This window comes from Eubalaena glacialis, chromosome 13 (genome assembly GCF_028564815.1).
Source record: "Eubalaena glacialis isolate mEubGla1 chromosome 13, mEubGla1.1.hap2.+ XY, whole genome shotgun sequence".
Classification (NCBI taxonomy): domain Eukaryota; kingdom Metazoa; phylum Chordata; class Mammalia; order Artiodactyla; family Balaenidae; genus Eubalaena; species Eubalaena glacialis.
The window spans coordinates 85,305,292-85,319,917 of NC_083728.1; the positions used below are offsets into that span (position 1 = coordinate 85,305,292).

General features: G+C 58.6%; 2 protein-coding genes across 2 annotated transcripts; one reads left to right on the top strand and one right to left on the bottom strand.

Annotated features, from left to right (window-relative positions):
- The first annotated feature begins 287 nt into the window (after positions 1-287).
- METTL27 (methyltransferase like 27) lies at positions 288-4,557 on the top strand. The gene is given in 7 exon segments (XM_061208962.1): positions 288-425; positions 743-869; positions 1,422-1,550; positions 1,764-1,899; positions 2,272-2,364; positions 4,152-4,272; positions 4,274-4,557. Coding segments are annotated over 6 exon segments (729 nt in total). The 5' UTR covers positions 288-425; positions 743-746; the 3' UTR covers positions 4,401-4,557.
- An 897-nt stretch (positions 4,558-5,454) lies between these two features.
- On the bottom strand, positions 5,455-7,168 carry CLDN4 (claudin 4). Its single transcript, XM_061207885.1, has one exon. It carries the CDS (start codon positions 6,921-6,923, stop codon positions 6,294-6,296), a length of 630 nt encoding a protein of 209 aa, XP_061063868.1. The 5' UTR covers positions 6,924-7,168; the 3' UTR covers positions 5,455-6,293.
- Between the last annotated feature and the right edge of the window lie 7,458 nt (positions 7,169-14,626).

A 14,626-nucleotide genomic window follows, 5' to 3' on the forward strand; every position in this document is an offset into this window, starting at 1 on the left:
ACCAAAGAAACTTCTACTGGACAGCCTTGCATGGATCTTGGTGACTGTTCTAAAAATGAAGGCTGATCCTAGGTCCCTCTTTGGCCTGCAAGAATTCTGAGGCTCCTACTGCCTAAAAGCTCATGCTTTGGAAAAGCATAAAGGACGTCAGGAGTCGGGAGGGCACAGAGAACATTACTCAACCGAGATACCTTCCAAACTTCTCACAAGATTCTGCGATCTTCCCGGACTGAAGGCGGGCCAAGAACTTTGAGCTCATTGGCTGGTGGTGGAGGGGGGCGAGTTGCCAGCGCTTTCCTCTGATTGGGCATTTTCTCTTAGCAGAAAACCAATCAGCGAGGGAGGTGGGGGCGCCGCCAGGCTCGCCTACAGGCCCTTCCCCGAGTTCCAGCGCCCACCCACGCCCCTGGAGGGTCAGATTGGTGGTGAGTTCTGAACCCCTACCGACTAAGGGGCCCTTCCGCCCTGGAATCCCGCTCGCTGTGGCCGACAGGGAGGTGGGGGCAGGTCCTCCCCCCACCCCGCCGCGGGGAACACCCCTTCCAGCAGCCCTGAGCCCCCAGGTGTCCAGCCTCGCCCTCCCTGCGCTCAGTGTTCCCACCCCCACCCCCAGTGAAATGGGATTGCATTGTGCCGGTGGCCGGGAGAGGCCCCCTCCTGACAGCCTCCTCTGCTGGGCATGATGGGTGGGAGGGAGGTGAGACTGAGGTGGGCCTCAGGACATGGAAGCCGTGTCCCACAGGAGGATGGCTCTGGAAGAGGGCCGGAGCCTGCCCGAGGTGCGGGCGCGAGTGGGGGCTTCACATGGCATCACCGACCTGGCCCACAAGCTTCACTTCTATGACCAATGGGCTCCGGACTATGACCAGGTAGACCGGCCGGGTCCTCACCTCTGCTTCCATCCGCTCGCCCGGCCTCAGTTTTCGTGTCTGTAAAGCCGGAATAGTGAGCCTTGCATCATCCCAGGGCAACGAATGTGAGAGGGGAGGAAGACCAGGATGCAGCCCTGCAGTCCTGTCTCTTCTGGGACTGGCTCCTCTTCAGTGCATCCAGAGTGGCCCTGCCCTCTCACCAGCCCCATCTTCCAGATTGGCAGATCCTAGAGATCAGGGGCCAAGACGTCCCCACCCTGGGACTGCAGTCCAGGCAGAGGTGCCACTGAGGGGTCACTATGAACTAAGCAGAGAGCCACGCCAAGGCCCACAGAAAAGACCCCAGCAGTGGGCTGAGGGCTACTCTCCAGTCCCCGCCCCTTGACAGAGGAAAGCACCTTATACCTGGTTCTCCCCTCACTGTAGTCCCAGCAGGCCCTGGGCCCCCAACACACACAGCTTGGCCGGGCTGACTCCTAGACCTCCCAAAAGGAGGTCCCCCAAACACTGGGGCACGGGGTGGCAGTTGGTGCAGCACTCTGTCCCCAGGACGTGGCCGCCCTGCAGTACCGCGCTCCCCGGCTCGCAGTGGACTGCCTCACCCAAGCCCTTCCAGGTCCACCCCACGCTGCCCTGATCCTGGACGTGGCCTGTGGTACTGGCCTAGTGGCTGCAGAGGTGAGACCACCCTAGATCCCCTGCCCTCCCTTCAGCCCCCACTTGCTCAAAATTCCTACTACCCCAGGCCCCAGATCCCCGCCTCCCTGCTCAGACTCACTGGTTCCAAACACTTGGGCTACATCCACTGTGGGGACCACTGTCCTCCCCGAGGTGCAGGGACCTAACTGGGAGGTGGCAGGTATGAATTGTGACTGGGTCCCCCCACCCCAGCTGCAGGCTCGGGGCTTCCTCCAGCTGCATGGGGTGGATGGGAGCCCAGGGATGCTGGAACAGGCCCGGGCCCGTGGCCTCTACCAGCACCTCAGCCTCTGCACCCTGGGTCAGGAGCCTCTACCCAGCTCTGAAGGTACTCCCCCTCCCCCTTCAGCACCCCAAGGTACACCCTCTGACCAAGCCCACCTGACGGAGCCCCTTTCTTTTGCCAAGACTCCATCCCCCTTGCCTAGCCCTCCACAAGCCCCCTCCCACACTGAGTCCTATTCTCTTTTCAAGCCCCCCAATCCCTCACTGAGACACTTTCTCTGAAACTTCCGTCCCATGATCTGACCTCAGTCCAGGACTGGGCCACATCTGCCATATCCCCCACGGGATCTGGGTCCCACAGACACCAGTGGCAGGCCTGGTCCCTCCCCAGGCCCCATCATGCGCACCATCCTCCAGGGTGGTCTGAGGCCACACTGAAGACAAACCACCACACCACATCCGCACCTCCACACAGGGACCTACGACGCGGTGCTGACAGTGGGCGCCCTCAGTGACGGCCAGGTGCCCTGCAGTGCCGTACCTGAGCTCCTGCGAGTTACCAAGCCAGGTGAGAAGCAGCCCATCCAACCACACACAGGCACCTTCCCTTCTCCACACCCACAGACACAAACCTCAGAAAGCCTCAGGCCAAGCGGGAGTAGGGCTATGCCCAGGGTCACACAGCCTAGCATCGCAGTCACAGCTGCCGGCACAGGCTCGGCCTCAGCTGCCACCATCAACGGGCCCAGGCAAATAGGCAGGGCAGGCAGGTTGCCAGCTTGCCTCTTATCCACTGGGAAACCGGAAACAACTCCACTCTCCTCTCCAGCCTCTATTTCCTCATCAGTAAGCAGAGTGGCACAGTCCCTTCCCCGTAGGATTGCAGTGAGAATTGGGTCAAGTAGTGTCTGTAAGGCCTGTGTTTCAGTCCTGGCACATAATAGGGGCTCCGTTTAGTTCCCTCATCTTCCAGCTTCCCCACTAACTAGGGGGAGTCTCTTTCTCTTTCGTGACCTCAGTTTCCTCATCTGTGAAATGGGGCTGCTCAGGTGAGATGATAGATGTGAGTGCTTTTCTATAAACTCCACAAGTGGGGCTGATGTGCAGGTGAGGGTTGTGTTTACTGTGCTGCTACTGTGTGCCTTGCCCCCTGCTTGCTTCTGCCCTGGGGAGAAGGTACACACCCAACCCCCATGCCCCGGGAAGGGGCCAGGGGAAAAAGACCAAGCCCGAGGTAGGCCCACAGGGCTGTGGGTGCTCAATGCCCTGAGAATTCAGAGAAGAGAGGCATTTGGGACAGCTGGGATGGGGAGTGAGGGGCAGTCCACGCAGGAACACAGCCTAAGCGAAGTCCCAGGCAGAAAGGAGAGTGGTAGAGTGTGAGGATCATGAGGCTCAGACCTGGCTGCAGGACAGGATCTGGAAGCCCCGAAGGTGCCCCATCACAGCAAGATTGCATCTGCTCCCTGCCCCTTCACCCCTGCTGGGCTCAGCAGGGGCCTTGGCTAAGTCAAGGCAGGTCTAGGCAGGCCTCATCCTCAGGGAACCACAGAGGCTGACAGATGCAGGGACATTGGTGGCATCAGAGAGAGAGGTAGTGATCAGGCTCAGGAGGACAGGAAACTCCCATCACCTGAACCAGTAAGGACCAGGCCTCCTCGCCCAGCCTGTGCTTGCCAGCCCCCTCAGCCGGCCAGACCGCCTGCCCACATGTCACAGCCTCCCTTGCTTCAGAGCCTTTCCTCTCACGAAGCCCCTCTCCACCAGTAGCACCCTGCTTCTCCTTACCTCCTCCTCCAGGAGGCCTTCCAGACTCCTGTCTCTCCTGAGTATATCTGAGCCCGCACTGGGCATACGGTAGGTGCCTGGAGAAGACCTGGAGTGACAAGGTCATTCATTCATTCGTTCAGCCAGTGCTTGCTGACTGTGCTGGCCTTCCTGTGAGACAGGGTAACATCCCTGCAAGCTGGGAAACTGAGGCTCCAAGAGGTGAAAGGAGTTGCCCAAGGTCCAAAGCCCATGAGCATTCAGACACAGCCGTATCCTCCAGCAGAGGGGCTGGGTGAACAGTGAGAAGGGAGCCCCCTCTGTCAAGGGGATTCAGCCAAAAATTCCCAGCATAAAGGACACTTGGGCCTTGAAAGATGTGTAGGAGGCCATTAAGCTGAGGAAGCAGAGGGTATTCCTGGGGGAGGGATCAGTGAGCACCAGGGGCTTGGAGATGGGAAAGGCTGGCCCGGGGACAAAGCTGGGAGAACTTCCTCCCTTGAGGATGTGAGAAGGAAGGGGACAACCTTCCTGTCCCTGGCTCCTGCCCCTCCCCCACTCACCTGCTCCTTCCCCACCCCTCCCCAGGTGGGCTGCTGTGTCTGACCACCAGGACCAACCCATCCAACCTGCGTTACAAAGAGGCGCTGGAGGCCACCCTGGCCAGGCTGGAGCAGGCCAGGGCTTGGGAATGCCTGGTGGCCTGGCCTGTGGACCAGTGGGAACTGGCCACCTCTGAGCTCGAGCTGGGGCCTGGCGCCTCTGACAGCGACGGCTTCATCTCCGGCATCATCTACCTGTACCAAAAGCAGGAGGCAGCCCAGGCCGAGGGAGTGAGGCCCAGTGTCTAGCCCCCAACTGGCCTCCGACCCTCCATGAGGCCTCGGCCAGGCTCATCGCTGGGCCTCCTCTGCTTTGCCTGTAAAACGAGGCCGCTGCGCCAACCCTGCCCCTCAGGAGAGCGATGCCTATTAAATGAGTCCCAGAAGCGGCAGCAGAACTCTGGCTCGGTGGTTTTCTCACCCCTGCAAAGAGTGACATCTGTCCCTATGGAGGACAGAAGGGAAGAAACAGGACACAGAGGGACCCCATCCCTGGCTGTCCCTGTGCCAGGCACGATAGGGCCACAGATGTGACTCTGACCCCTCCCAGGGTGGAGGGCCCTCTCCCTCTAACTCACAGACCAGGAACCCGTGCTCACGCATCTGGGCCTTGGCCAAACACTTTCACGTGTCCAGGATTCGGTTTCCTCATCTCTAAAGGAATCGGAATGCGGAGCTGAGGAGCTCAGGGCGTAGCTTGGAGGCTGCCCCAGAGCTGGGCAGGTGAAAAGGCCTCGGTGACTGTCAGCGCCAGCACCAGGTGGGGATGTGAACAGGGCTGATGATAACGCCTCCAAACAGGAGCCAGGGGAGGGCTTCATGGAGGACGAGGCGCAGACCTGAGCCTGCGGGACTAGAATTCAGAAGGGTGGAGAAAGGGAAAAGGACATTCCAGGCTGAGGGCAGGGACAGCCTGAGCAAAGGCTGGGAGAAGGGACCCGGGGGGGTGAGCAGACCAGCCTGGAGGCCCAGACAAAGCTGGAACAAAAGGAGGGGAGGGCAGGTGGCCCATTCCCCAGGGCTGGCTGTTCTCATCTGTCCTCCCTCCTAGAGTCCCCAGCACTTCCCTAAGGTCCTGGGCTTTACGCTCTGACAAATGGAGGGCTTGAGCAAGGTGACTCCAAAGGTCGGGGCCAGTTTCGATGTCTCACAATTCCCCAAAACCAGTTTTGTAAGTCTTCTGGTCCTGGCCACCACATGGCAGTCCTGCCCCTCACCACCCCCCTGCCCAGGCTTCCAACCCTGCCCTCCCCTTCACCTCCGCAGCTGAAATCAGAAATCATACAGTCTTCCTGTGCACAGGTCCCATTTATTGTAGAAAATAATAGCAATTACTGTGACAAATAGTTTAAATTACAAAACAGAAACCTCGTAGCAGGCAGGGGAAAGCCCCAGGACTTCCTGGGGTTAGGGCCAGTGAAAGAGCATTCCCCCTGCCTCTCCAGCCTCTCCAATGACCTTGGCAGGGGTGAGGATCCAGAGGTAGCCAGTCTCAAGGGGCCCGGGGTCCTTCCTCGGAGGCCGCAGGGCAGGGGCGGGAAGGGGTGTGGGCAGCCTGGGCCACCTCCATAGCCCCCTCCCCCGCCACTACCCAAACCTGTTCGTAGCACCTCCGCCCCTCCCCTCTAAACCTGTCCGTCCACTCTTTGCTCGGCAACTATGCTCCAAGGGCAGGTGGGTGAGCAAGGCAGCCGTTCTCGTGGCCACAGGTTTCCATGGGCAAGGCACAGCCCCAGTGCTCGCTGACCCACCCAGCGGATGCTGGCAGAGGGAGTGGGGAGGGTCAAAGAAGGGGACAGTGGTCAGCACGGACGTGGTCCCATGGTCCGCTGAGCACCCACTCAGAGGCAGAGCCCAAGCAAAGTCAGGGCTGAGCCGTCCGGGCCAGCAGGAGCCAGCCCCCTGTATCCTCAGCCATTCCGAGGAGGGTGGTACAGGAGTCTCTTTCCATCCATCCTTGCTAGTGTTGGAGGTGACCTTGAGAAAATGTCCGACAGGGCCAGAAGGGGCTGAGGGCTGCTGGCCAACGGCCTGGCTCAGTCGCTGCTTGGCAGGGCCATCCTGGGGTCACAGTAAGCTCAGTCCAGGGAGAAACAAAGCCGAAAGGAAAAGAGTCAATGGTAGCGCCTTACACGTAGTTGCTGGCTGGGGCGGAGCGGGCGACAGAGTACTTGGCCGAGTAGGGCTTGTTGGTACGGGGCGGGCAGTTGCAGCAAAGCAAGGCCCCACCGAGCATCAGCAGGCCAGAGGCGGCCCAGCCAATGTAGAGCGAGGCACCCATCTCCCGCTTCTGGCCCGAGGCCACCAGTGGGTTATAAAAGTCGCGGATGATATTGTGGGCCGTCCAGGACACGGGCACCATCACCAGCAAGCCGGCCAGCAGGAACACCACGCCGGCCACGATCATGGTCTTGGCCTTGGCGCTCTCATCCTCCACGCAGTTGGTGCACTTGCCGCCCACCACCGAGAGCAGCACACCGAGCACGGCCAAGATGATGCAGACGACGATGAGGGCGCGGGCCGCCTGCAGGTCCTGCGGCAGCGACAGCAGCGAGTCGTACACCTTGCACTGCATCTGGCCCGTGCTCTGCACCACGCAGTTCATCCACAGGCCCTCCCAGATGGTCTGGGACGTGACAATGTTGCTGCCGATGAAGGCCGTCACACGCCACATGGGCAGCGCGCAGCTCAGTATGGCGCCCAGCCAGCCCAGCACGGCCAGAACGATACCCATCACCTGCAGCCCCATGGAAGCCATAGCTTAGCGTCTGCTGGGGTCTAGGACCTGGAAGGCTGTGGGGATCCGGCCCTGGATGCTGTAGGAGTCCAAGTGCCGAGGATGAACACTCAGCGTTCGCAGGGAGGTCTTTCACAGCAAGTCCAGAGGCAAAGCCAGTTGGAGCAGCTCTGGGTGTCTCTCCTGAGAGTCAGCGGCACAAACCCAGCCGTAAGAGTGTAACAGAACCAGTTCCTTCCTGCCAACAGCTGCCGCAAGCTCTCAGGCTAAAGCAGTTATATGGCTCCGCGGGAGGGGCGGGGGCCGAGGGAGGGGTTTCAGTCCCTGGAGCCGCCCCTGACCAGTTTCTCTAGATTCCTGAGCCTGCCAACAAAGGAACTTTCAGGCCCCAGCCCTTGGCCCCTGAGTCACCACCCTGGAGAGCCAGTCTCTGAGGAAACTGCTCTTTCCCCCTGCCCCCAGGCCCGTGCTGAGGTCATCCGGGAGATAGACACTGAGTCACAGCCTACAAACACCTGGACATACCTGGGGGGCCGGAGGGGGGAGCCAGGCCCAGCCAGGTTTGGGGCCTGAAGACCAGGGTCCCCACACCCTAGGGCTCCCTCATTCCAGGCTTGGGTGGTTGGATGGAAGGTGGCGACCTTCAGGGAGAGGGTCTGAGGATAGAGTCCTGGGAACGTCACAGAGCAGCCCCACCATGATTACTGTTGTCAGCGTCCTCAGCAGCTGCATCACTGGCCTGATAATTACTATAAAGAGTCTCGCCATCCATGCATCCACCTCACCCACGTCTGGACATTGGCCTGATGTAGTCCAGTTTTAAGGACCAAGGAGCTGGGGGGCCCGGACTCCTGGGTCCATCACGTGCCCTCCCCATCTCTCACCACCATCACCTGGCTTCCCAGCCCTGCCGGAGGAGGGGTCTTGGAGGTGATGCCCTTTTGGCCAAAGAGAGAAGGAAGCCTGCCCCCCACCTCAGAAGTTTCAGCCAGTTTCTGCTGGGGCTAAGCCGGCTTGGCCAGAATTAGGTCGGGGAGGTCACCAAGAGAAAACCATGGGCCAGACCCTGGGGACATCAGTCCAGCAAACAGGTGTTTACTTAGTGAAGATACACAGAACGGTCCTCCGGTAAAGCCAGAATGGGAGCAAAGTCCCATGAGACTTGGAAGGGGAGGTAAAACTCAGCCGGGGTGTAGGGGGTGGTGCCTGGGAGGGGGCCTGACAGGGAGGAGGAGTTGCCTGGCATAACTCCAGCGGGCACTGAATTCTTGGGTTGTGCCACAGAGGGCACTGATGACAGAAATCACCGTGGACGGGGCCCTCTGGAGTTGGGCAAGGCAGCAGGACTAGGTGAAGGAGAACTTCAGGGAGAGGGAACAGCGAGGGCCAAGGTGCCCAAGGTGGGGAAATGCAGCTAGTTCTGGGAACCAGAACAGATTCAGAGGAATCCAGTCTGACCAGAGACGGGGTAGTGGGGGAGGGGCCAGAGGAAAAGAGCCAGAAATCTCTGCCTCAGGCATCACGGAGCCCTGGGCTGTGCACAGAGGCTGTGACACCAGCAAGGGCATTGGATGCCAGGATGAGAAAGGGGTCTCTGGAAACAGGATGGAGGTGAAAGCCAGGCAGAGGGCGAGGATCAGGAAGGGCCTGATTCAGGGCAGGGGGCTTTGGGAACCTAAAGGAAGGAGTCATTGTGGCGGGGAGAGAGAATGGCCAGGCTCATCCTGGCTGGATCAAGGGAACCCCACCCCCTTTCTTCCCCACGTGCTGGGGAGCTCATCCCAGGCGCCAGGGCTCCAATGAGTCCCTGAGCCCCCAGCATTGTCCAGCCCCGTGCCTGGTGCCCTGGGGCAGCTGGGTGTCTAATCTGACCCTGACAGTGGTCCCTGAGCTTCCCGAGAAAGAGAGCTATCCTGCGTGCGTGATTTGGGTAGAAGCCTTCTGTGAGCTATTTAAAGCGTGCTGACAGCCTGTGGAACCATAGGGCTGGCAGGGATAATCCAGCGCGATGGGGAAACTGAGGTCTTTGTACTGTGGCTGACTGTAAACACTTCGGTCTCCCCTACGAGGCTGGGGACTCCTGAAGGATAGATATTCAGCCTCAGAGCTCAGCGCAGGGGTTGACACAGACTAGGTGCTCAATAAGGCAGGAGGCATTATCCCGGTTCCCAGCTGCCCTCCCCCACTCCCCCTCACCCCCAGGCACACACACCAACACAAACAGGGATAGTTTCTGCCAGGACCACGCCTCCCTGGCGTTCTCCTTACGAGGCTTTGAAGAACAGCACGCAAACAGGCCTGTGGACTGAGCAACGGAGATACTACCCTTCCAGAGGAACGATAAGCGCTTCCCTGCAGTGACCTCATCACATCCTGCCTGTCAGTAAGCAGGGCAAGCACTCTTACTGCCTTTGCCCAGATGGGTAAACTGAGGCCCAGGGAGGGCCGGGGGGCTTGCCCAGAATGGGGTATGCTGGTCATTCCAGCCCTTCAGTAAGGTTTCTGCCTACAGAAGTGAATTGGCCAGACGGCCAGACCCTCACTCACCCCCTACACTCACCACCCCCCCCCCAGCTTCCTGCTCTTGTTCTGGGACACAGCCGACTGGCACTTGGAGATGCAGGAGCGGTGGAGGGGGAGCACACAGGCCCTAGAACTTTCCACCTGTGGCCCAACAGAAGTGACTAAGAAGCTGTCCTTCCCTGCCCAGCTCAGCCAAGCACTTCAGAGGCAGGGGAGGGGCTGAAAGCTAGGGGGAGGACAGGTGCAGGAGGGCCCAAGGCAAAGGGCAGGCCCAGGGCAGGGGAGGTCTGCGGGGAGCTCAGGCGGAGCTCGAGGTGCTCAGGTGTGAAACAGAAACAGGAGCCAGTCCTGGGGGAGCCGTGAGCCCTCTGCACATGAGTGGAGCTGGAGAAATATTTGTTGAGGCTTCATTTACGCCAGGAGACAGTGGCTGAGTCCCACGCACCTGCTGCAGGAAAAACACCGGCAAAGCCGGAACAATTTTCCTACACCCGCTCTGGCTCCCTGGGCCTGGTCCTCCCAACAGCTTAGACAACCTTTCACTGTGACACTTTACTAATGTGTCTGCCATTCATTACTTTTGCTTTTGGGGCTGAGAGGGCAGAGTTAGCACTTATTTCTTTTTCTTTCTCCCAACATACACTGTCTAATTTTACGCCAATAGAATTGCATCTTACACGCTGGTTTTTATCAAGGACAGCGCTCTCCCCAACCAGATCAGCTCACACATCTCTGCCCATAACCCTCTCGCCAGCCCTGTGACCTCGGGGAAGCCAGCTCCATCTCTGGGCCTCGACTTCTCTCTGTAAATTGAAGACATTAGCACCTTTCCCCAATCTAAGACAGATGTGAAATAAGATGAGGATGTGAAAATGCTTTGCGAGCTGAAAAGCTTGGGACCGTGAGGAGGAAAGAGCCAAGTTCATGTCACAAAGCATCAGGCCCTCAGCTCTGGTTCTACTCGCACCGAAGGGGAGCTAAGACTTCTCAGACCCTGGTCCCCAGGGCCCCAGGGGCTCAGCCAAGTCTTTGATCACAACACACACATACATACACACACACAGCCTTGTGCCCAGCTCCCTGCATGTCCCTGGGAAAGTGGCAGATAAAGTCTCCCATCCAACTCTGAGGCGCCCTGCTGCCATCTGAGCCTTCTTTGTCCTTCTCTGGTCTGTGCGGGTCCACCAGACCCCTGCCGAGGTGGCCAGAGGAATCTCTGAGGGCTGAGCGGACCTGGGTCCCGGGACCCTTCACTCGTCTCCGCTGGGACCAGGAACTCTAAGGCCAGGTGTCAACTTAAAATTATTCTTCCCCACCAAACATACGTTTTGATCTGTATAAAACCAAATGGCTTTTCTGAAGAAAAAAAAAGAAGAAGAAGCCTCACTCTCAGCTCAGAAATCAATCTAGCTGGAAGTTGGTTCAAAACGATTTATTTTTGCAGGAGTTCACTAACTTCTCTGCCCACAGACACAAGTTAAGATCCTGTTCTTTTTTAACCAGAGACAATGTCATTAAGTTAAAAATTTGTTTAAATTTTAGTAAATAATCTGCAATGGGGTGTCATAATTCTCTGTGAGTGTAAAGATTGTGTCTCTGAGTCACTTCAGAGCCATCGCCCTGGATGGTCCCAGAAGGAGGATCTCCTGGATGCTTCCAGCAGACAGGCGGTCACTTCCAGACCCCGGGCCGGTATGCGCTGGCCGCCTCCTGATGGCTCTGGCAACACTGGGGATTTCACTAGGGCAGGCCCAGCCCCGGCTGGGAGGGCTGGGCCCCAGGCTGGGACTTTCAGAATCTGGGGCAGAATGTGGTGGCCCTTTTATGGCTCTCATCTGAGATGACCCCAGCCCTCCCTGGGTTGAGTCCCAGCTCTGTCACTACCAATTCTGTGACACTGGGCAATAGAATTAAACTCTCTCAACCAATTTCCTCATCCGGGGAAGGAGGACAACAACATCGCCCTCTGAGGCACTGGGAGGCTCCGTGAAAACATGGAATCAAGGCCCACTCAGTCCACTGAGATTCTTCTCGCCGCCTTGACGCGGGTCCGGCGGGCCCAGCCCAGGCCCTAGAAAGCCATGGGCCCTGGGCTCAGAAGTGGAGGCCCTGGGCTGAGTGGGTAGCCCCCCGCCCGTAGCCTGACAGCCCACACTGGTGGCCACCCTCCCCACTTGGCCCAGGAGGGGGTAATGACAGGCCTGGTTGCACAGGAGGCCTGGATGCCCAGCCTGGCTGAGCCGGTGCTGCCCCCAGGCTGGACCCCACATACACGGAGGGAGAAGGTGGGGTGGGGTGGCATCTCCAAGGAAGAGAAGCAAGGCCACGCTGCTGGCTGCAGCCCCACGGCCCAGGCACTTTTGGGAACGGGATGGAGGGATGGCGGGGATGGAGATAGGTTCAGAGAGAGGGAGGAGCTGAGTGGGGGGATGTGGGTGCTCTGAATGGGCTTGGTTAGAGAGAGGGGCTCAGAGGGGGGAAGGGCTCTGTGAAGGGGGGGAAACTTAAAGACAGGATGGGACTGAGTGAGTTTTTAATTACTTTCCATAAAATTAGTGCTTCTGAGTTCAGCTTCTGCCTGGCAGTTTCAAAGAGCCCATATTCATGCAAGACTGGAGCCATCCTCACCCTCCCACCCTGCTGTGCACCATTCACAAGCCACTCCCCTGCTTCTCAGAGGGGTCCATCCCAGGGACAGGAGAACTCCTTCCCAGCCCCCATCCCTCCCTCCTGCTCCCCCTACCTCACTTCAGAGCAGCCCCTGTCTCTTGATTGTAAGATACATCCATTTTCCAGAGGCAGAGGAAGAAGAGGACTTAAAGGCCAGGGGATCCCCAAGGACCTTCTAATCTTTTGGAGGGATCAGTCCTGCCCAGCCCACACCCCCCAGCCAGGGAAGCCTCCTTCCACCAGCCGTCTCCTCCCACTGGTCAGCAGGAGCTGGGCCAGACAGCAGGCTAGGTGCCTTAGTATTATGAGAAATCATTTTTTCTCACTACAAAACCATGCAGGGCACCATCGTCCCATTCTAGAGATGAGAAAAACTAAGCCTCAGAGAACTGACGTGACATTCCAGGGCCATGAGAATCATGAGAACAGTGGGAATTGGGCCAGTGCCTGCCCTCGACACCCCCTGATCTAAACAGACAACTCCCTAGACCAGAGAAGGCAGCTCTGTGTGGGCTCTGGGGGAAAGGGTCAGCAGCATCCTGGGCCCAAGGCAGGCTTCCTGGAGGAGGGAGAGGGAAGGAGAGCTGTGAAAGGTGAGTAAAAGCTTAGAAGCCTATGGAAAGGAGAGAGTTCTCTAAAAAGGGGAGCGGCAAGGGGCAGAGACTAGGGACCTCTCGGGGGCCTTGCGGCGTCTGGAGCTAGGCAGGTGGTGGAGCTGGGCTGGAAGGCAAGTTGGGCACATCAGGAGAAGCCTCAAGTACCCAGCTCAAGAGCTGGGGTGCCCAGGGGAGCCATGGACAGGCTTTGAGCAAGGGTAGGCCCAGCCAGCTGTTACTTGGGCCATTGTGGTAGGTTAATTGGATGGGGAGAGCCAGGAGGGCTGCCCTGCTCTGGGGTGGATGGAGCCTTGGGATATTAGGGGGACATCTTGACCCAGGACCAGCTAGACCCCCAGAGCAGCCTGCTTTCCCGGGGCCAAGACAGACCTTGTCTCCAGTGGGTAGAGCCAGGGGCTGGCGTCATCCCTACTTGCTTCCTGCCCGCCCCCGCAGTGCGGACCCCAGGGGATCCTGGAACCCAGCACCTTTTCCCTCCCAGCAGCCTGGGCAGGTTACACCTGATGACGACAGCTTACAGAGAAGCTGTCTCTACTTCCATGACATACCAAGAGGGAGAGAGAAACTAACAGGCCAACCAGGGGACTCCCAGGTAGGCAGCCAGTGAGTCAGCAGTGACAGACCAGGGACAAAACCAAAAGTCTAGGGATCATAAGTGGCATCTCACCCCAGCCCCAGGTGACTCAGAGATCATATTACCCTTCCCTCTGGGCCTGGCCATCAGCCGCCTCCAGCCTTTCTCCTACGGGAGTGCCTCCAGGCATGGATGGGGTAGACACCACCCACAGATCCTGACCCCTGGCCTTCTTGGGGCCCAGTTCAACTGCCAGGTCTTTGTCCTACCGCCCGCCCGGTGCACCCACTGACCCAGCCCTCATTCTCTGCTGGCTCCCAGCTCTGGATCAGTCTAGCCCTGAGGAAGGGTACAGCCGGCCCTGACCTGCCCCCCATGGGCTGGGGAGCAGGAGGTGGGGACCAGCTGGGAGCAGCCACACCTGTGGTTAGTGTGAACTTTTTTTCTTTTTCAATGTTCTTTTTATAGCAGGGCTTAACCTACATGATTTGAACTTTTGACAAGGGCCTGAGAGCTCACCCACAGCCCTCGGTCACACCCTCCCTTCCCCCTCCATACACTCCTTGCTTCTCTCCAATGAGGCTGGGGGACTGCAGGTGCCCAGGGGGCTGGCCAGGCGCCAATGGCTTGGTGTCACTGCCCCTCAGCATCACTCCACAGCTGTTCAGCCCCACATCAGCATGAAGCTGCCACCACACACCTGGGCATGCACCAAGGGTCCCGCGTGTTTCTTTATTTTCTTTTATTCCACTTCATTCCAGTTCTTTGCCACCTCAGCGGGCTGGCAGGGCTCTCAACCTCAGAACTTCCTGCAGCTCCGTCTCTGACCAGGGATATTCGACATCCCAGGACATCGGGAAATCCTTCCTTGAACCATCAGCCATTGCCAAGCCCTGGGTGCCGTGGAAACCTCCAGGCTCCAGTCTGCGTGGCCCCCTCAGGGTCTGGGGCTCAGTGGCCTCCCAGCAACACCGAAGAATCAGAAATCACTGGCCTCGGGACTTCCCTGGCGGTCCAGTGGTTAAGACTCCGCGCTTCCACTGCAGGGGGGCACGGGTTCGATCTCTGGTCGGGGAACTAAGATCCCGCAGGCCACGTGGCACGGCCAAAAAAAGAAAAGAAAGAAATCACTGTCCAGGAACCATATAGTCATCACCTAAAAGGTATCACCTTTCATTCCTGTGAATAGTGCCTGGCGCATAGTAGGAGCACATAGTAGGAACCTTCCCACATGCCACACACTCTCAAGTCACCCAACCCCCCACATCATTGCTTTCCAATAGAGGAATCTCTCTGCTATCCCTTCCTCCTGTCCCCACTCCAGAACACCAAACCCCAGC